The sequence below is a fragment of the Anolis sagrei genome, chromosome 2 (genome assembly GCF_037176765.1).
Source record: "Anolis sagrei isolate rAnoSag1 chromosome 2, rAnoSag1.mat, whole genome shotgun sequence".
Taxonomy (NCBI): domain Eukaryota; kingdom Metazoa; phylum Chordata; class Lepidosauria; order Squamata; family Dactyloidae; genus Anolis; species Anolis sagrei.
This window is the reverse complement of record NC_090022.1, coordinates 169,968,720-169,990,682: the sequence shown is the minus strand read 5'-3', so window position 1 is coordinate 169,990,682 and position 21,963 is coordinate 169,968,720. Positions and strand designations below refer to the sequence as shown.

At 42.5% G+C, this 21,963-nt stretch overlaps 2 protein-coding genes across 7 annotated transcripts in view; one reads left to right on the top strand and one right to left on the bottom strand.

Annotated features, from left to right (window-relative positions):
* The window catches only part of LOC137096102 (uncharacterized), a 234,386-nt gene that overhangs the window by 148,287 nt on the left and 64,136 nt on the right, over positions 1-21,963 (top strand). The gene's annotated exons all lie outside the window — the stretch shown is intronic.
* Positions 1-21,963, bottom strand: part of PNPLA6 (patatin like phospholipase domain containing 6) — a 79,347-nt gene that overhangs the window by 26,234 nt on the left and 31,150 nt on the right. For all 6 annotated transcript variants that reach the window (XM_067464091.1, XM_067464094.1, XM_067464093.1 and 3 more), the window contains 17 exons: positions 20,849-20,999; positions 19,795-19,878; positions 19,581-19,675; positions 19,131-19,322; positions 18,099-18,176; positions 15,706-15,911; positions 15,401-15,532; positions 14,606-14,729; positions 11,374-11,487; positions 9,143-9,218; positions 8,813-8,953; positions 8,666-8,729; positions 6,492-6,660; positions 3,885-4,067; positions 2,653-2,771; positions 2,159-2,315; positions 123-239 (listed from right to left, as the gene is read on the bottom strand). In XM_067464091.1, the coding sequence (XP_067320192.1) occupies positions 123-239; positions 2,159-2,315; positions 2,653-2,771; positions 3,885-4,067; positions 6,492-6,660; positions 8,666-8,729; positions 8,813-8,953; positions 9,143-9,218; positions 11,374-11,487; positions 14,606-14,729; positions 15,401-15,532; positions 15,706-15,911; positions 18,099-18,176; positions 19,131-19,322; positions 19,581-19,675; positions 19,795-19,878; positions 20,849-20,999 (2,202 nt within the window). The remainder of the gene's footprint in view (positions 1-122; positions 240-2,158; positions 2,316-2,652; positions 2,772-3,884; positions 4,068-6,491; positions 6,661-8,665; positions 8,730-8,812; positions 8,954-9,142; positions 9,219-11,373; positions 11,488-14,605; positions 14,730-15,400; positions 15,533-15,705; positions 15,912-18,098; positions 18,177-19,130; positions 19,323-19,580; positions 19,676-19,794; positions 19,879-20,848; positions 21,000-21,963) is intronic.

Here is a 21,963-nt window from a genome sequence, read left to right as displayed (position 1 = left end):
CACAATTCATTTTGGATTCTTCAGGCCAGACACACAGAACCTTTTTGATTTAGCCATAGGGGCTGCAGCACAACTGCTTTTGGGAAATAGATCTCTTGATAGTGACACCAATGGAGGCATACCTCGATCTGTTTGTCCTGGAAAACTTGGTGAATGCTGGCATTGAAGGCAGAGCCAGAAAACATGGAGGTGATGGGATAGGTGAGGTCCAGCACTGTTGCAAACACTGAATTCATGCTCTACAGGAGGGAAAGAGAGTAGCTGAATACATACATGAGGGGAAAAAAAGCAGGCTCAAAATTTTAAAAGGCAACTAATGTTTCATAGAGCCTGGAAAAGTTACTCTGTGTGTTCACTGGGGATGTCATCATCCATGTAGAAATTAGTTTTGTCAGGAGCAGCTCAAGACCACATCTGTCATGGCAACCTGAAGTGTCCTAAGTCATATCTAATGCCATCTATGCCGCAAGACACATTTTGAAGCAAGTTTTCTGTTCAGGTCAAGAGGAGTAGAGAAACTTCTATAATTCTATTGTCATGGCCTGATCATCGGTATCCTTTTAATGTGTAAGCAGGGGAACTTCTTACTGGGATATTTTAATGATTTTTTTCCCTCCAAACAAAAGGATATTTATTTTTAGAGTTTTAAACTGCAAATTATCAACTTATCACCTGGAATTCTACTGTGTTTTTTTAAAAAAATATGTATTTTATTTTTGCCTAATAAATAAATTATACAAATAACACATGACTAATATTAACCAAAAATCATACAACAGGCTGAAAAAGTCCCTCTCGGCTTATACTTGAGTCAAGATTATTTATTACTGAATTCTGTTGTTGTTGTTGTTGTTGTTGTTAAATTTATTATTTTACTCTTATTATTATTACATTTATTATTTTACTCTTATTATTATTACATTTATTATTTTATTTCATTATTGTTATTATTACATTTATTATTTTACAGTTATTACTATTATTACATTTATTATTTCACTCTCTTTATTATTATTCGAAGGAGACATAAGCACATTTCCTTTGAAGAAGGTTAGAATAACGGTTTAATCAGTTGGACAGTCTTTTTTTAAATTACAGTTTTATGTAAATATTCCAAAACATTTAACCTTTTGATTTATTTATTTATTAATTATTATTTATTTCAAGCTTTTATAACCCGGTCTTCTCGACCTCCGAAGAGGGACTCAGGCCGGCTAACAGCAGAGGGTTAAAATACAATAGGATAAACACAGTAAACATCATAATACAATAGTACAAAAATACAATAAAATACAATTATACAACTTACAAAGGTCAGTTCGTCAGAGTAAATCATAAATTCATCGCCATCCGCCCATGTGGTCAGCAGTTATTGGCTCAATCATCATTCTGCGAATGCAGTATTCCAAAGCCATGTTTTTACCAGCTTTCTAAAGTCAGGAGGGAAGGGGCAGATCTAATCTCCATCAGAAGGGAGTTCCAGAGCAGAGGAGCCACCACCGAGAAGGCTCTGTCCCTCGTTCCCATCAATCGCGATTGCGAAAGAGGTGGGACCGAGAGCAGGGCCCCTCCAGAAGATCTTAATAACCTTAATGGTTCATAGGGGAGAATCTGTTCGGACAGGTAAATTGGGCTGGAGTCGTTTAGGGCTTTATAGGTCAACACCTGCATTTTGAGTTGTGCTCGGAAGCGGATTGGCAGCCAGTGGAGCTGACGCAACAGAGGAGTAGTATGCTCCTTGTACCCCACTCCTGTTAGTAGTCTGGCTGCCGCTTGTTGGACTACTTGTAACTTCCGGGCAGTCTTCAAAGGCAACCCCACGTAGAGAGCGTTGCGATAGTCTATACGGGATGTAACCACAGCGTGGACCACTGTGGTCAGATCAGACTTCCCAAGGTATGGGCCTCAATGTAATTGTATTGGTATCTATTGATATTTTGAAGCTGCTGCATTTCCCACCCCTCGGCTTATACTCGAGTCTATCCATTTTCCCAGTTTTTTGTGGTAAAGTTAGGTGCCGCGGCTTATATTCGGGTCGGCTTATACTTGCGTATCTACGGTACCTCCAGAAAGAGTTCACAAAATGGCAACATCCCTCGCAATCTGATCTCCTTGTTTTCCATCAGTCCCCACTATTACCACCCCACACAGTACTCACTTTGGCCCACTCCCTGGCTCGTTGCTTTGTTCGCACAGCACTCCTCTCCTCAGCATACAGGGCACCAATAAAGGATCCTATGGAAGTGCCACCGATTAGGTCAATGGGGAGCCCAGCTTCCTCCATAGCCTTGATCACACCAATGTGAGAACAACCCCTGCAAGGAAGGGAAGAGCCAAGCCTGTAACTCAAATACCAGTATAGAACATTAGCCCACCTTGCCTCATCTGTTCAAAATGGAATGGGAATACATTTAGTCTCTCCCTCCCACTAGACAAAAGAAATGGGGAATATTTTCCATTTTTCTAGGTTATGAACAGAGTGCCTGCTTTTCTCATTTTGGATCGAGAGGGAAAGACCAAAGCACCTCTTTGTCTATGACTGTATGAGGCGGCTCTTCAGTTCTGGATATTTTTATCCAGGATTCCAGAAAAATGCATGCAGGTCCTCATGCCACCCTACAAACATTCCCTCACTTCTTTGGAGCAAACTACCTGGCCCCACCGCCACCTAGAACCAAGGCAATTGTGTTTCCTGTAAGGACTCGTGCCAGCCGGGAGAAATCACTGTGGCGATCGGCATTCTTCTCAAAGACTTTCTCGTACATCTCCCTCTGTGCCAAGGAATAAGAATGGTTGAGAAACAGGAGGGATGGAGGAGAGAGGAAGAAAGAGAGAGAGAAAGAGAACACAAGATTACTCAACCATCCTGAAATAAAAATGTAATGTTCGTTTGTGGGATCCACAGAACTCAAAAACCACTGGGGCAATTGGCACCAAATTTGGACACGATACACCTAACAACCCAATGTATGTTCTCCACTCAAAAAAATTGATTTTGTCATTTGGGAGTTGTAGTTGTTGGGATCTGTAGTTCACCTACAATCAAAGAACATTCTGAACCCCATCAACGATGGAATTGAACCAAACTTGGCACACAGTTCTCCCATGACCAACAGAAAACACTGGAAGGGTTTGGTGGGCAGTGTCCTTTGGTTTTGGAGTTGTAGTTCACCTACATCCAAAGATCACTGTGGACTCAAACATTGATGGATCTGGACCAAACTCTACACTGGGGTCAGCTGCATTAGGATCACTACTGACTGAAAGGTCATGAGTTCAAAGCCAGCTCGGGCCAGAGTGAGCTTCCGACAAATTTTGTGTAGCTTGCTGTCAACCTTTGCACCCCGAAAGAAAGTTCCATCTGTCAAGTAGGAAATTTAGTTACTGCTTATGCGGGGAGGCAAATTTAACTAATTTACGAGGCCATAAAAATCTCCAGCAAGCATGCAAAGCATGAGGAAGTACTTCATCAGTGTCACAAATGGTCAGTGAAGTGACAACTCCCCTGGTGGCCAGAATACCCTCAAGAAAAGCTGGAATGTTAAACTGCCTCTGTGTGTCTGTCTATATGTTGTGTGTCTATGGCTTTGAATGTTTGCCATGTATATGCAATTCACCCTGAGTCCCCTGCAGGATGAGAAGAGCGGAATATAAATAAATAAATAAATAAATAAATAAATAAATAAATAAAATTGAATAAATACAGTAGTATCTCAGCTGAAGCCAATGGCGGAAAGAGACATATCTTTATAATGGGAAATTACATTCTGCCACATAAAGCAGAATGGCATAATCAAGAAAGTGGTTTTCTAGAATTATGAGCACAAATAGAGATAGATCTGTGAAGGAAGACAAATCAATAAAACAGCAATGTTGTTGGCTACCAGCTTGTTGGGGCTGCGTCGGGAAAAAACCCTGCGCGGGCACTTGATGTGTAAATGTCCTGAACACCAGCTACGCATGTTGAGCCACTCTACAGTGCGGGCAGGAGTTGGGCCGTCCTCACGGTGCAGGAGGATGAGTTGCTTCAGAGCACGCACCGCAGTGTTCTCCAGCATCTGCTCTAGCTGGGTAAAGGAGAGAGAGAGGGAAAGACAAAGGAGAAGTCGATTACACTGTCTTGATTTCCATCAGAACACACAAAGGGATCCTCACTTTCCTTTACTTCATTGTCCACTTAACCCTCTCCTGCAGTTCCTACCAACAAGCAGGAATCATCATACCCAAGAGAAAAGGTAAAAAGCTGTGGCCATTACAATGAATGTCATTCTCAGATGGGTAGTATGAAGAGGAAGCTTGGCAGACTTAGTTTCAAAACAGCCAATTACGGCCCAGGAAGGCTGTGAAGGGCGGGCTACAAAGAATGATCAAAAGGCAGAAACTTGCTTTCATGGGAATTCAGACAGGGTTTGAAGGTCAAGCTGACATGGTGTTGAGCTGATTATGGGTGCATCAACTATAGAAGTAATGCAGTTGGAGCCACTTTATGTTGTGGTTCAGTCTGAGCCTGAGTTTCCTCAGGACGAGGAGAATGATGGATTACAGATTTCTGTACATGTTCCGGTTAATGGGGTAGCTGAAGCAGACAGTGTTGATTCTGAGGAAGAGACGGCATTTCTGTTTCCCAGAGAAAGGAATGTGGTCTTAGATAAAGATAGTGAAACCCCGCAGCTCCAGGTGGAGGCTCCTTCTGGGAGCTCAGGGCCTCCTGGTTCCCAAGGTGACCAGGCCCAGCAGAGCCAAGATAATGAGCTATCCGGCCTTGATGAAAGTGAAGATTTGATTAGACAGGACCGTTTGCAATTAAGAGTTCGGAGAAGTGCACGCCTTGCTAACAAGCGTGAAGCTAGAGGTCAACGCAATGCTTTCCTGTTGGGGAAACGTATTTAATGATCTGATCGAAGGCATTCAGTCCAATGTTGCTTTTACCCTGTTAACTTCGGTGGAAATACCTTGGCTTTTGCGGAAAGCTTCTGGCTCTTTGGGACTTTGATTTTGATCCTGATTTTTCTTGTATTGCTACCATGGACTCTTGTTTAACCAATGCTTCATGTTATTTGCCTTTGGAACTTGGGAACTTTGCCTTTGCATTTAAGACTCTGTTTTGCCTATTGAACTTTACTTCTTTATTTCTCTGTTTTGATTTTGCTTTTTCTCAATAAACTGCAAAACCTACATGTGTGGTGGTGTCTTGAGCAAGGTGAATCTATCCTGAGTTGCGACACTTTAATTGCCAAGGCCCAATGCTCCGGAATCAATGGAATTGAAGTTATACAATATCTTTTGCCTTCTCTGCCAAAGAACGCTGGTGTTTCACCTAAGTACAACTCCAAGGATTCCATAGCATTAATTCACATGACTCAAACTGCATTCATTCTAAAGATGCACCCACAGACAAATGGAGCCCCCAGTGGCGCAGTGGGTTAAACCCCTGTGCTGGCAGGACTGAAGACCGACAGGTCGCAGGTTCGAATCTGGGGAGAGGTGGATGAGATCCTTCTGTTGGCTCCAGCTCCCTGAGCGAGGACATGAGAGAAGCCTCCCACAAGGATGATAAAAACATCAAATCATCTGGGCGTCCCCTGGGCAACGTCCTTGCAGACGGCCAATTCTCTCACACCAGAAGCGACTTGCAGTTTCTCAAGTCGCTCCTGACACGACCAAAAAAACCAAAAAAAAAAAAAAAACCACAAAGATGTTGAGCTGATATGAGGTTTTGAATTTGATAGAGAACTACCTTTATGAAACAGGGCAAATCCAGGTAAGAATCTATCAGGGCCAGCTAACACCTCCCAACAAAGGATCCCCAAGCAGCAACCAGCCATACTTTCAAGCTTCAAGGCCATTAATGCTAATCAAGTTGGCCAATTGCAATATTCACACTTGCCTCAAGCAAACAAAAGTTCTTTCCCTCACCCTGGACATTCCACAGATATACGAACCTCACTAGCCTAGTTTCCAACAGATCTCACAACCTCTGAGAATGCCTACCATAGATGTGGGTGAAACATCAGGAGAAAATGCTTCTGGAACATGGCCATACAGCCCAGAAAACTCACAGCAAACCAGTGATTCCGGCCATGAAAGCCTTCAACAACACAGCTACCTAAGATTTTGGGGAGCCTAAAGTTTAATATGCTTTTCTGTTCGAGTAAAGCCTAACACGAAAACAAATACATTAGGGGACAACAGCTCCCAGAATACTCTAGCATGAAATGGAAAGATTTTAAGAATTAGAGTGAATAAAGGCAACCTTTCCAAACCCTGAAGGAAAAAAAATAAAAACCAATACTGATGAACTACATATCTTTACTACCCAAGTCAAAGACTTACACAGCTTATACCAGCTCTGGCCATTTCATGGCAGGAACTACTGGAGCCATCTATCTCCACGCCCCTCACTGTGGAACTGTCCCGTCCTCTGATCCTAGCAGAGAAAGTCTTGTTTCCCAGGCCCACCCAAGTCTTGCCATCCTATGATAACCCTTTACCTCACCCAGCGTGGGCTCCTGGTCCCCTAGGCCCACAATGAGAATGCAGTCAGCTTGGCGAATGCAGCGCACTGTCCAGGGAGTCAAGGTGTAATCGGTCTGGTACAGCACAATGCGATGGATGTCCTCTTGCTGAGCCAGCCAACCAGACAGCCGGTATTCATGGATGCTGAAGAGAAAAAAAGGAGATAAGGCAGTTTTGTTTTGGTATATAGCCTTGCTCATGAGTACTTAACTGTGGGGAAAGCAGAGTGGAGACAGTCCAGAAGAGCAACCTAACATCTCTCTCTTTTTATCTTTGAGTGACAGAACTGCCATAATTGACTACTGGACCAGAGTGAAATATAAACTGACATATGCTACACAAATGTGACTGTATAATGTAGTTTTTTTTTTTTAAAAAAAGCTTATTTTATGATATTTATATTTATTATTGGTGTATTTGGTCTGTCTGCATTATTTTAAGATGTTGTAAGCTGCTTTGGGTCCCATGAGGGAGAAAAGCAGGGTATAAATAAATAATAGTGTGATCCAATACAACAGCCAGCAAAGTGATCTTGTTTGCTGTGGACTCATCTTGTTGTGTTTCTAATAATAATAATAATAATAATAATAATAATAATAATAATAACAACAACAACAACTGGTGAAAGAAGGCTCTCCATGGACAGTTCCTGGGAAAAATTGAGAGCCAAATTGACAAAGAAAAAACATGGCAGTGGCTCCCAAATGGAACTTAGGAGCCCCCGGTGGCGCAGTGGGTTAAACCCCTATGCCGGCAGGACTGAAGACCGACAGGTCGCAGGTTTGAATCCGGGGAGAGATGGATGAGCTCCCTCTATCAGCTCCAGCTTCTCATGTGGGGACATGAGAGAAGCCTCCCACAAGGATGATAAAAACATCAAATCATCCAGGTGTCCTCTGGGCAACGTCCTTTAGACGACCAATTCTCTCACACCAGAAGCGACTTGCAGTTTCTCAAGTCACTCCTGACATGACAAAAACAAAAACAAAAAAAACAAAACAACAACAACAAAAACCCAAATGGAACTTTGAAAAAGGAGACGGAGGGCCTGATTCTGGCAGCCCAAGAACAAGCAATTTGAACCAATGCCATCAAAGACAGAATTGAAAAGTCGACGACAGATCCCAAGTGTAGGCTCTGCAAGGAAGCAGATGAAACAATTGATCACATCTTCAGCTGCTGCAAGAAGTTTGTGCAGACAGACTACAAGCAGAGGCATAACACCGTTGCTCAGTTGATTCATTGGAACTTGTGCCACAAATACCATCTGCCTGCAACACAAGCTGGAAAAGGTTACAGAAAATGAACATGTCAAGCTACTCTGGGACTTCCGGATTCAGACAGACAGAGTTTTGGAGCACAATACTCCTGACCTCACGATCGTGTTAAAAAGCAAAGTATGGATTGTCGATGTCGCAATCCCAGGTGACAGCAGGATTGAAGAGAAACAACTGGAAAAGATGACACAATATGAGGATTTAAAGATTGAACTGCAAAGACAGTGGCACAAGCCAATAAAGCTGGTCCCAGTGGTGATTGGCACATTGGGTGCAGTGCCTAAAGACCTTGGCCTGCACTTAAACACAATTGGCGCTGACAAGATTACCATCTGCCAGCTGCAAAAGGCCACCTTACTGGGATCTGCACGCATTATTCGCCAATATATCACACAGTCCTAGATAATTGGGAAGTGTGTGACATGTGATCCAATACAACAGCCAGCATAGTGTCTGCTGTGGACTCATCTTGTGGTATTTAATAATAATAATAATAATAATAATCCATTGTGGTCCTGTAAATACTTGGTCCTACTTCTCAACCCTCTGTACCTTTTGAAAACCACAAAACTGCATAACAACCACAACAACAACCCATAACTCAAGGCAGGGTACATCATCATTAAAACAAGAGGTAAAAACACAGAGTTTAAATACAAGTTAAACAAGCAACAGTGCATCTCCAGAGCAGACGAAAGGAATTGCTAAGGAAGCTGCACCATGGTAAGGATATGCTGGGGAATGGCTGAAACAGGCAGAGCCCTGGGCAATACTGGGAAGAGATATTCTGTCTATGCCCAGGGTAAGAGCAACTACAATTTTAATGTCTATAGTCCCCAAGTACATAAATGTATATATCAACACAACAGTACCTGTCCAATGCGGAGGCCCCAAGGCGAGCCCGTATGATGTCACTGGTGAGCAACAGTGTTGGACCTGGGAAGCCAGAGGAAAATTAGTTTTGGCTGAAGAAACCAAGGTCAAGTAAAGCATGAGGAGACAGCAAAGGCAAAACTCACCAATGGCATTCAGGGCATGCTTTAGTTCCAATGTGAAGGCTGCCATAGGCACGTCATTACAGACAGGAAGAACTGCCACGGTTGAGAGGTTACTAGCTGGATTGGTCAACTCTGAGCTGGAGGGCATACCAAGACCAGGACCTACATGGTAGACATAGCTTTCCCTGTGAAGTCCTGAAGTGGCTGGTCTCAAAATGAGGACCACATCAGCACCCATTTCTACTTCCCACATAGGAATAGTCTTTGAACCTTCAATGCTGCACAGAAGGGACATCCCCTACATCATGCAGCAGGAGGCCAGGGTATTGCCTAAAATGCACCCCTCCTAACCTGTGAAAGGGCCACGCAACTGCTGGAGGTTCCCCAGGATCTTCTGACTCAGGAGATGGATAAGGCGAGTAACAACCTGTGCAAGAAGATTGGGAATTAAGAGGCCACAAAGGCAGTGGAAAGAACCTGTTGCTTTCTTAGCTTGGTTTCTATGAGCACTTGAGCAACATACAAATACTGCTTACATACAGAGTAATTTATTGGACCCTGAGGTTGGGAACCGCTTCAGCAAAAATGCAGTGTAACTCGCCCATTTCACGGTTTGAAGCTCACAGGGCACCTCTCCACTGAACACTCCTCTTAAAGCTTTTTTATTCCAAACGAAAGATTTGTAAAACACTCCAAATTCCTTGATCCCATCTCAAACTTCCTCGGTGTACCCTAACTGTACCCATAAGCTTTCCAATGCGAGCTATGCCCTCATTTGAACATGGGCATTTTATAGTAATCTATCTATCTATCTATCTATCTATCTATCTATCTATCTATTTTATATACCGGTCTTCTCACCTTCGACGAGGGACTCAGGCCGGTTTACAACAGAGGAATTCATACACAATAGTTTAAAACATCACATCCAATAATACACTAATATAAAACACATTAAAATACAATCATATAATTACATAAGGCCAAGACGTCAGAATAAATTCACTGTTCATCCACATCCGTCCGTGTGGTCAAGAATTATTGACTCACTCACCAGATTCCAGAGCCAGGTTTTCACCAACTTTCTAAAGGTCAGGAGGGAAGGGGCAGTTCTAATCTCCAATGGGAGAGAGTTCCAGAGCCGAGGGGCCACCACCGAGAAGGCCCTGGCCCTCGTCCCCACCAGACGTGATTGCGAGGGTGGTGGGACCGAGAGCAGGGCTCCTCCAAAAGATCTTAACAACCTTGATGGTTCATAGGGGAGAATCCGTTCGGACAGGTAAACTGGGCCAGAGTCGTTTAGGGATTTATAGGACAACACCAGCATTTTGAATTGTGCTCAGAAGCTAATTGGCAGCCAGTGGAGCTGGCGCAACAGAGGAGTAGTATGCTCCCTGTACCCCGCTCCTGTTAGTAATCTGGCTGCCGCTCGTTGGACTAATTGCAGCTTCCGGGCAGTGTTCAGAGGCAAACCCACGTAGAGAGCGTTGCAGTAGTCTATACGGGATGTAACCAGAGCGTGGACCACCGTGGCCAAGTCAGACTTCCCAAGGTACGGGCGCAGCTGGCACACAAGTTTTAATTGTGCAAAAGCTCCCCTGACCACCGCCAAGACCTGGGGTTCCAGGCTCACCGATGAGTCCAGGATCACTCCCAGACTGCGAACCTGTGCCTTCAGGGGGAGTATAACCCCGTCCAGCACAGGCTGTAACCCTATGCCCTGTTCGGCCTTTCGACTGACCAGGAGTACCTCTGTCTTGTCTGGATTTAGTTTCAATCTGTTGGCCCTCATCCAGTCCGTTACAGTGGCCAAACACCAGTTCAGGACTTGAACAGCCTCCTTAGTAGCAGGTGGAAAGGAGTAACAGAGTTGGACATCATCTGCATACAAATGACACCGAACCCCAAAACTCCGGATGATCTCTTCCAGCAGCTTCATGTATATGTTAAACAACATAGGGGACAGTACTGAGCCCTGCGGGACTCCACAGTGCAATGGCCGTGGGGTCGAACAGGAGTCCCCTAGCAACACCTTCTGGGAGCGGCCCTCGAGGAAGGACTGGAGCCACTGCAAAGCAGTACTCCCAAGGCCCTTTCCCGCGAGGCGTCCCAGAAGGATACCGTGGTCGACGGTATCGAAGGCCGATGAGAGGTCCAGCAGAACCAACAGGGACACACTCCCCCTGTCCAGTTCCCGGCGAAGATCATTCAAAGTGAAAAAGTTAATTTTCTGGGATATAGCAACCAGTGTGAGCACAGACTGGGAATGTTGAAATCTGCAGTCCTAAGATTAAATTTTCCAGCCTCTGCTTTCTATTAACAAAAAACAAAAAAAACAAAAAAAGAATTTCAAAGCAATCCAAGGAAAACCTACAACATAGAGAAAACCTGCAACATGCATCCTTTTTATATTTACACAGAGCATTTATGTCTATTTATAAGGCCTTTCTACTTAAGCAGGTCTATACTCCAAACAAATTATCAGAACGAGTCATATTATATGTGTACCAACAACACAGAGAATCATTCAGTGCACTCAACATGCAGAACATATCCCAAATGCCAAGTTCCTGATGACCCACCTGAGGGTAGCGCCGTTTGATATTGTTGAGGGTCCCTTCTGGGAGCTTGGCCAGCTCTGTGTCCCTCACGGCATGGACAGTGGTGGCTCGGACTTGGCGGGTCAGGGCTTCTACCTGAAAATTCAACAGTTAAGTCAAATTGGTTAGTATTATCCTAAGAATTCACCTAGAATGAAAGAGAGTTGCTCCTCAGAGCTCAGGGCAAGGCAAAACAGAACAGTTGGGTGATAATTAATTAAGGGACAAGCACAGAAAAAAGAATAATCTAGGACAGTGCTTTCCAAACTGTATGTGGCGTCACTTTAGCTTGCCGGCTGCAGTGTGTTGCATGAATGGAACAGGAAACCTCTGAATCTATGTGAAATGGCCAAAAAATTATTTATTTCAAAAAATATACAAGTTTTCATATATATGTTGTGCCCCCATACATTTAGTTATTACAATTTATATATGTGTCCATATTTCTTATAAGGGGTTGTTTAACCTCCAGTTTGCTAATAAAACTGAATTTCTATGTTGCAAAATGATGCATTTCTAAAAAGTGTTTCACTAACATGAAATGCACCAGGATTGTGGTGCAGCTGGCCGAGTGTCAGCTGCATTAAGATCACTTCTGACCAAAAGGTCAAGAGTTCGAAGCCAGCCCAGATCGGAGTGAGTGTCCGACCAATTGTGTAGCTTGTTGTCGACCTTTGCAACCCGAAAGACAGTTGCATCTGTCAAGTAGGAAAATTAGGGAAGATATACAAAGGGAAATAAGTAATATAGCAAAAGTATAATGTATTAAGGGAAACAAGAAGGAAAATGTTACAAAAATGGTACAGAACTCCTGCACAACTTTCACGCTTTGTACCAGGGATAAAGGATAGGTGTTGGAATGGCTGTGAACAAAGAGCGGTGTTTAATCATATGATATGAGGATGTGATCAGGTGCAAGAATACTGGGAAATGATTGAAGGGGAAATCAATAGAATGTTAAATTTACAAATAGTAATAATTAATAGAAATGTACTACATGCACAGATAACAGGAGTGAAGAATATACAAAAGGAAAAATTGCTTGACAAATTAATTGCGTGTGCACAAATTGTTTTAGTGAGGGGTTGGAAAGACAAAACAAAATGGACACTGATAAATTGGTATAATTATATAGTTAATATGTTAAATATGGAAATAACAAATTGCAAATGGAATAATATAGATAAAACTGAAAAGGTTACAATAACTAAGATGATGTGAGAACCAGTTAGGAATTATTTAGAGAATGTGTTAAGATGTGGAATAGAAAAATTAAGACTGAGATTGATATTTCAAATGTAAATTCTGTAGTTTGATGTATAAATTACATGTACAAGGAGGGGAGGGTGGGAGTGGGAAAAAACCAATAAAACATTTTTTTTAAAAAGTAGAAAAAATTAGGTACCACCTATGTGTGGGGAGGCTAATTTAACTAATTTATGAGGCCATAAATTAGTATAATACTACATCTCTGTGTGTGTGAATCATATCTATCTATCTATATCTGTGGCTGGATGGCTCTTTGTCAGGAGGGCTTTGATTACATTTTCTTGCCCTGGTGAAGGGAGTTGGACTGGATGGCTTTCAGTATTTTCTGTTGGTCATGGGGATTCAGTGTGGGAAGTTTGCCCCAATTCTGCCGTTGGTGGGGTTCAGAATGCTCTTTGATTGTAGGTGAACTGTGAATCCCAGTAACTACAACTCCCAAATGGCAAGGTCTATTTCCCTCAAACTCTATCTGTGTTCATATTTGGGCGTATTGAGTGCTTGTGCCAAGTTTGGTCCAGATCCATCATTGTTTGAGTCCACAGTGCTCTCTGGATGTAGGTGAACTACAACTCCCAAACTCAAGGTCAATGCCCACCAAACCCTTCCAGTATTTTCCGTTGGTCATGGGAGTTCTGTGTGCCAAGACTGGTTCAATTCCATCGTTGATGGAGTTCAGAATGCTCTTTCATTGTAGGTGAACTATAAATCCCAGCAACTACAACTCCCAAATGACAAAATCATAATTATTTTGAGTGATGGTCACTCCTTGTGTTGTGAGATGTTTTGTTGCCAAATTTGGTGTGATTTGGGAGGGATAGCCAATAGTCCAGAGATAGCCAATAGTCCAGAGGACAGGAGCAGAATTCAAAACGATCTTGACAGATTAGAGAGATGGGCCAAAACTAACAAAATGAAGTTCAACAGTGACAAATGCAAGATACTCCACTTTGGCAGAAAAATGAAATGCAAAGATACAGAATGGGGGACGCCTGGCTCGAGAGCAGTACGTGTGAAAAAGATCTTGGGAGTCCTCGTGGACAACAAGTTAAACATGAGCCAACAATGTGATGTGGCGGCAAAAAAAGCCAATGGGATTTTGGCCTGCATCAATAGGAGCATAGTGTCTAGATCTAAGGAAGTAATGCTACCCCTCTATTCTGCTTTGGTTAGACCACAACTGGAATATTGTGTCCAATTCTGGGCACCACAATTCAAGAGAGATATTGACAAGCTGGAATGTGTCCAGAGGAGGGCGACTAAAATGATCAAGGGTCTGGAGAACAAGCCCTATGAGGAGCGGCTTAGGGAACTGGGCATGTTTAGCCTGAAGAAGAGAAGGCTGAGAGGAGATATGATAGCCATGTATAAATATGTGAGAGGAAGCCACAGGGAGGAGGGAGCAAGCTTGTTTTCTGCTTCCTTGGAGACTAGGACGCGGAACAATGGCTTCAAACTACAAGAGAGGAGATTCCATCTGAACATTAGGAAGAACTTCCTGACTGTGAGAGCCGTTCAGCAGTGGAACTCTCTGCCCCGGAGTGTGGTGGAGGCTCCTTCTTTGGAAGCTTTTAAGCAGAGGCTGGATGGCCATCTGTCAGGGGTGATTTGAATGCAATATTCCTGCTTCTTGGCAGGGGGTTGGACTGGATGGCCCATGAGGTCTCTTCCAACTCTTTGATTCTATGATTCTATGATTTTGTTCATTGGTTCTTTTGTTTTTAAGGTACTCATTATATGGTGTGAGACGTTTTGTTGCCAAATTTGGTGTGATTACGTTTCTTGGTTTTTTTGTTTTTAAGGTACTCATTGTGCACAGAGCATATATATATATATAGATAGATAGATAGATAGATAGATAGATAGATAGATAGAGTGACATGTCATCCAACAACCAGCCTACAATCTTGAGAGCTCCTGCCAAACTGTTTCCCATCCTACCACTCACCACTCCGATAAGGTCTCCGCGGCCATACTCTCCTACCAACTCCTTCTTGCCATTGCCCTTCTGGATCACAGAGCGCAACCGCCCATTCAGAACAATGTAGGTGCAATCTGACTTGTCACCCTGCCTGGGGAAAACATGAAAGAGGAGGAGGAGAAAACTGGTTAAACCTTACCGAGGTTTCTGGTATCCATAGAAGTCTCAACTGCACAGCATTTGTGTGAGGACCAAGATTTGTTGGAAATTCCCAATGTCAAGACCTTGCGTCTAACAGCAACCAGACGCAGAGCCTTTACAGCAGTGGTACCATCACTCTGGAATACTCTGCCACCTGAAGTCCGTGCCTTGTGGGACTTATCAGCTTTCCGCAGGGCATGTAAGACATATCTGTTTTGACAGGCCTTTGATCTTTGATATTGCTGTTTTTAAATTGTTTTAAATTGTTTTTAAATTGTGTTAGATTTTAGCCTGTTCTGGTAAGCTGCTCGGAGCCCCAGGGGAGTGGCGGCATATAAGTTAGAATAATATTATATATTATAATATATACATATATGTGCACATCTCATCAGTCTACTTCCTTTCAGAGTGAGCGCCTTGTCTCCCCTTTCAGTTTTAGAGTGAAACACTGGAGAGACTGAAATGACAGAATTCAAGCTGCAGAAACATGAAGAACGCACCATTCCCTTGTGTGGAGGAGAAGCTTGGAGCCTGTTCAGTTCTAAGATGGGGCAGAGGCACTTTTGCAAAACAAAGGAGCAATTCCAAACAAGACAGGGAGCAGTTGCTAGTGTTCCATACCTGTAAAGGGCCCGTCCAGCCTCCACAGCCATCCAGTCAATCGCAAAGTCCATCTGGCGCACAAACGGAGACATACGGGCTGCTACAGTATGGGCGACACTCAGGACCACACTTGGCTGTTCCCGCATGATCCTGGAAGAGGGAGAAGTCATGGGCATCACATGGAAAGTTTCTAAGTAAAGTAAGTAGTGGGGGACCTGTGCCAAGCATCACTGAGTGGAAATGGTGGTGCACCTGGGACAAAAATAAGGAATTGTGTGGAAAGCCAGTGTATGTATATGTGTACTTGATAATGCATCACTCACTCATAGAAGTCAGACTTGGAAATCTTGAGGAAAGTACAATCGCGGTTGGCCTTGATAGTGAAAATGAGTGGTTCTCCAGTGAGGACAGCCAGCTGGCCCACCATCTCACCCGGCTGAGTCAGGAAGAGGCACACATCCTCGGCTTTGTCTATCATCCTCTGATAAACATGCAGACAGCCCCAAAGCACAAAGTGCAGACTGACATCCTGCCAAGAGAAGAGCAGCACTTAAGTATATGGGGAAGAGGTTCTAGGCTGGGAAGGGCAGAGAACAATAATAAAACCAGAGAGCTAAGAACTGTTATAAGGTGGTATTATTGCCATGGCATACAAACTCAGTTTCAAGAGAGAAATAGCCATGGTTATTTAGTGTGCTTATTTTTAAACACCTTCCTCTTAAACTCTGAAAATACACTGGTATCTCTGTTGTGTGGGAATGCAGGAAACTCAAGGGTAGGTGTAATAAATCCCTTACCTTAGCGGGCTGGCTGAAGCCTAAGGCAGTGAGCCTGGCAAAGCCACAGTGTTCATTTTAGAAAAGGGAGCTGGGTGGAAGACATTTTAGTTAGGTTTTCCTTGAGGGGGTGTGTTCAAGTCTTAGAGGGAAAATAAGGAGGCTAGTATTGACTAGAAAGATGGGGCAGAGCCTAAGTGGTTTAGAGGAAAAAAATGTCCTTTCAAAACAGAGGCTTGAAGTCCTAGTTGTTAGTTAGTTAGTTGTCGGTTGGAGTTGTTAGAGAGCAGTTGGAAGAGTTGGTGTTAGTCAGAGCAAGTTTGGGTTTAGAGAAGAAGATTGGGTTAGTCTTTTGTGAGGTATTCAGAGTAGCTATTAGCAGATAGCTAGAATACTGTTGTGGAGCAGGGCCCAGTTAGTGGACTGTTCAATTCCTAGAGAAGTCTAGTTCAGGGTATTTTTGGCTAGATTCCTAAGTGGCAGTTTTGGGAGTTACATTCAGAGATTAATTTCCTGAAATAATTTTCTGTGGTGGAACTTTGAAGACTTGTAAACCAGAAGAGTTTAAGATTTTACTCTAATGCAACCACAAGCTTTTCATGCCAGTATTTTCTGAAACCATTAAGCATTTGTACCTGAATTATTTCAAGCTTGTTCAATAAACCTTCTTGTTCTTTTATTATCTTATACCAGCCTCACTGTGTGTACCTTTGTGGTCAAAGTATTTCTAAAAGTCAGATTCACAGCAGCCACTAAGAAACTATAGTGGCACAGTGTGTGTTACAGAACAAACTCACAATATTACCTCAGCCTGAATAATACTGGAATGGTGGCAGCGGAATTCATTTGAAGAAACATTTTTAAGTCTCTCAGTTCTAGTGTTTCCCAGTTCCTACCTTTTAAAATACTAAGTGTCTCTAACCTTCTCTGCTTTAATCTCCCCTGATATTGGTATAATCAGTGGGATATATTTCAAAATTTAAAATAAAGAGAAATTTAAAGGTACAGCTGTTTCAGCAACCATACTCCCTCTTCCTTTGGATGACTTCATATTTTTGGTGAACAGCATGTTCATATTTTCACCTCTCAAAGAAAGATTCCCAAGGCACTTCCAAGCCATTAAATGCTAATCAAGGTGGTCAGTTGAAACATTCACACCTAGCTCCAGCAGACAAAAGTCCTTTGTCCCACCCTGGTCTTTCCACAGATATATAAACCCATTTTCCTACTTCCAACAGACCTCACTACCTCTGAGGATGCTTGCCATAGATGCAGGCGAAACGTCAGGAGAAAATGCCTCTAGAACATGGCCATATAGCCCGGAAAACCTACAGCAACCCAGTACTGATAGAGTTCCTAGTAAAGGATACCATGATCACTGGAGCATACTATGCTTCACCGCTGCGGAAATTGTGGGAGGCCATCAAAAGCAAGAGACGTGGCATGTTCACCAAAGGTGCCTGCCTTCAGCAAGACAATACACCAGTTCACAACACATATGTTGCCCAATGGAAGCATGCTCCTGTGGCTTTGAAATTCTACCACATCCCCCTTATTCACTCGACCTCGCACCATCGGAATTCCACCTCTTTCCAAGAATTAAGTTATTTTTGAAGGGCAAGCATTTTTCAGATGATGAGACTCTGATTTCCAAAGTCACAATGTGGCTTTTGAAGCAAACTGTCAATTTGTACAAGTGAGGTGTTTACAGTTGCTCAAAAAGATTGGAGAAGTGTGTGTCCCTAGGTGGCACCTATGTAGATAAGGACTAATAACTGTATCAAGCTTCATTGCTCTCAGTACACAGGAAGTGGGTCAGAGGAAATCTTAAATGAATGCCCCTCGTATGTGAGTTTTCAAGTTACCAGAGAGAAGGGGCTGCCTACAAATCCTACTCCGCTGGCCTTCTTTATTGATTGTCTGCCTTTCACAATATCTACCTGATCTCCTTGACGAGCAATCACTGTCCCAGCCTTGGCATGATGCAGCAACACCCGATGATTCAGCAAGGAGGGATCCTGTGGAAAGAGGGAAATAGTGATCCTGCTTAGATTTTAGGCCCATGCCCTATAACTGCAGCCACTTGTGCAAAGGAGATCTCACAGCCCATTCCACAACTGCTGACTATTAGAAACCTCCTTTACTATGATCCTCTCTGCAGTACTTCCCACTGAGAGTGAAAATAGGGCAAGTGGATATAAACATTAACAGCAGCCTCTACCTCAGGGTTTCTCAACCTGGGGGTCGGGACCCCTGGAGGGGTTGCGAGGGGGTGTCAGAGGGGTCACCAAAGACCACCAGAAAACACAGTATTTTCTGTTGGTCATGGAGGTTCTGTGTGGGAAGTTTGGCCCAGTTCAATCGTTGGTAGGGTTCAGAATGCTCTTTGATTGTAGGTGAACTATAAATCCCAGCAACTACAACTCCCAAATGTCAAGGTCTATTTTCCCCAAACTCTACCAGTGTTCATATTTGGGCATATTGAGAATTCGTGCCAAGTTTGGTCCAGATCCATCATTGTTTGAGTCCACAGTGCTCAGTGGATGTAGGTGAACTACAACTCCCAAAACTCAAGGTCAATGCCCACCAAACCCTTCCAGTATTTTTTGTTGGTCATGGGAGTTCTGTGTGCCAAGTTTGATTCAATTCCATTGTTGGTGGAATTCAGAATGTTCTTTGATTGTAGGTGAACTATAAATCCCAGCAACTACAACTCCCACAGGACAAAATCAATACTCTCCCCCAATCCCACCAGTATTCAAATTTGGGCATATTGGGTGTTTGTGCCAAATTTGGTCCAGTGAATGAAAATACATCATGCATCTCAGATATTTACATTACAATCCATAACAATAGCCAAATTACAATTATGAAGTTGCAACAAAAATAATTTTATGGTTGGGGGTCACCATAACATGAGGAAGCGTATAAAGGGGTCGTGGCATTAGGAAGGTTGAGAACCACTGCTCTACCTCAATTTTCATGAGCTTGACCAGCTCCCGTTTGGCGGCTTCAAAAATGGCACTCGTCTGGCGGCCCTGGTAGGGTCCGAAAGGGCAGTCTCCAGTTGCTGAGTCATCTTCACAGTAGTTGTAGTGGTAGATACCAGAAGGTTGCTCCTCCACTGTCACAGACTTGCGGTCACGAGACTCATGAGACACTGACTGCCAAGGATGGGTACAAGATAAAAGAAGAGCATGCAGAAGGAACAGAAGCCTACCTATATGAAGTACCCAAACTACCTCATTTCCATCAAAACAAGGCAATCCAAATCCTGTCCCTCATGATGGTGTCTGACTGGGGGCCTACAACCAAACATCAAGCAAACAGAACTCCTCTGGAAATCCTGATCTGCCTCCTGGCTCCAGCCAGCAAGTTCAACCCACAGGGGAAGAAGGGCATTTCTATCAGCACAGACCTACCCGGGCAAAGACTGAGCTGTCCTCCTGAAGAGATACTGAGATGCGACCTCGCTCGTAGGCCATGTCAAAGTCTGAACGGGGTCCCTTTTGGATTCCTGATTTTTTTAAAAAAAAAATGAGTTCATTAGTTACCAGAGGTATGAAGGCCAAAGTCTCAAGGGTACAAATGTGTCATTGTGATGGGAAGAGAGAAAGTGGCAAGAAAGACACCTACCTGAGATATCAACTGGCATGGAGATGCAACGACTCAACAGTGGGGCCCCGGGTGGCTCCAGTAAGCCTGGCTTCAGTGGGTCACCTGGGAATTTATAAGGCTATCACTCATTAGAACAACACACATGGAGGTGCCAGACTTACACATACTTGGGGCACAATAATAATAATAATAATAATAATTAATTAATTAATAATAATAATAAAACTTTATTTATACCCCACCTCCATCTCCCCAAGGAACTCGGAGCAGTTTACATGAGGCCAAGCCCAACAATACATCAGTAAACAAGAAAGCAATAAACAAAAACAACAATACAATTAAAAAATAAATGCTGGGCATGAACAAGGTAGGATATATCTAATAAGAGGGTTTTAAAGCCCTAATATTTTCATATAATAAGGGCTTCTAAATCATTACCAGGACAGTTTTTTTAAGATATTTACTACTGGCCTGCAGTTTGGTGAGGGAAAAATCAGGTGGCAGCTGAGACAAGGCAGGGTTCTGAGTTCCAGATTTTTAGACACCTTTGACAGAGACATGCTGGGAGAGCCTATGACTCAGAGAAGTAATCTCTGACTATCCAGCTCCAACGATATCTTAAAGGTCATCACAGAGGTGGCAGTCAAACATGCTTACCACCATAAGCATTGGAATATCCAAGAGATGCATTTTCATTTTCCCACAAGTTATGTGCCTCAATCTTGGCCATATTAAAACCCATGTCTGTGACAGAGTAGTCTTATTCTCACAATCCTAGTTGTGTCTTCAAACCACAGCCTTTCTGTCATTCCAGAGAAACAAATGCTGCATCCACATCTCAAATAAGCTTACAGTCAGCTGATGATAGGTAGCAACCAACAGACTGTGTAAGGCAGGAGGTTAGTAGTCAAATAACGCTTAGCCTCACTGATGTCTATGTGGGCCTTGACGTAAGAGGGGAAAGAGACTTGTAGAAATGAGAAATGAATGTGTGCCTCCCACAACAGGCATCCATGGGAATCACTGAACACTCTTAACTCCCCATGGAAAATCCCAGGATAGATCCCCTTACCTTGCTCCTTGGGGGAAGTGTCCTGCTGCCTTCCAGCACTATCTTTGGCTTCCTCAATGGAGGAGGCACTAATTACCCGCTTGCTGTGCCGGACAGGACTGGTGCGGGAGGTGTGGCTTGACTGGGGAAAAAGCCTCAGTGGCTGCATCTCCTGGGGAAAAGAAAGATACCCAGATTTATCATACAAACAAGTGGTAAGCTTGCCCAGACTTCTTATATTTGGAAATCCCATTTTCTTCAGACCCAAAGTCCTAATCCTTAAGGAACAGTAAGGGTAAATGTTCTGTACAGGCTGAAATATACTGTATATACTCGAGCATAAGCCTAGTTTTTCAGCTCAATTTTAGGCTGAAAAAAGTTCCCCTCATCTTATACTTGAGTCAAGGTTACTTATTATTTTACTTTGTTATTAGTATCATTTTATTACATGAATTATTTTAATATATTTATTATTATTATTATTATTACATTATTTTACTCTATTATTATTTTATTACATTTATTATTTTACTCTATTTATTATTAGTATTATTATTTATTTACTCTTTATTATTATTACATTTATTATTTTACCTTATTTTTATTGTTACTGCATTTATAATTTTACTGTTACTACATTTCCATTATTTGACTCTATTATTATTATTATTATTATTATTATTATTATTATTATTATTATTATTATCCTGACACAAAAACACAGTATGACACAGCAAACGAGGTATATATGCTGGATTTCATTATTACTATTATTATTATTATTATTATTATTATTTTACTCTATTATTATTGGAAGGATACATAAGCACATTTACACTGAAGATTAGAATAATGATTTAAGTCTTATCTTAAATTACAGTTTTATGTAAATATTAAAATTACAATTAATGTAATTTTATTGATATCTATTTTTATTTTGAAATTCACCAGTAACTGCTGCATTTCCCACCCTCAGCTTATACTCGAGTCAATAAGTTTTCCCAGTTTTTTGTGGTAAAATTAGGTGCCTCGGCTTATATTCAGGTCAGCTTATACTCGAGTATATACGGTAATTTATTTTTACTTCCAATATTTCAAATAAATGCTTAGCATTGAGAATAGGGTTCTGTAGGATA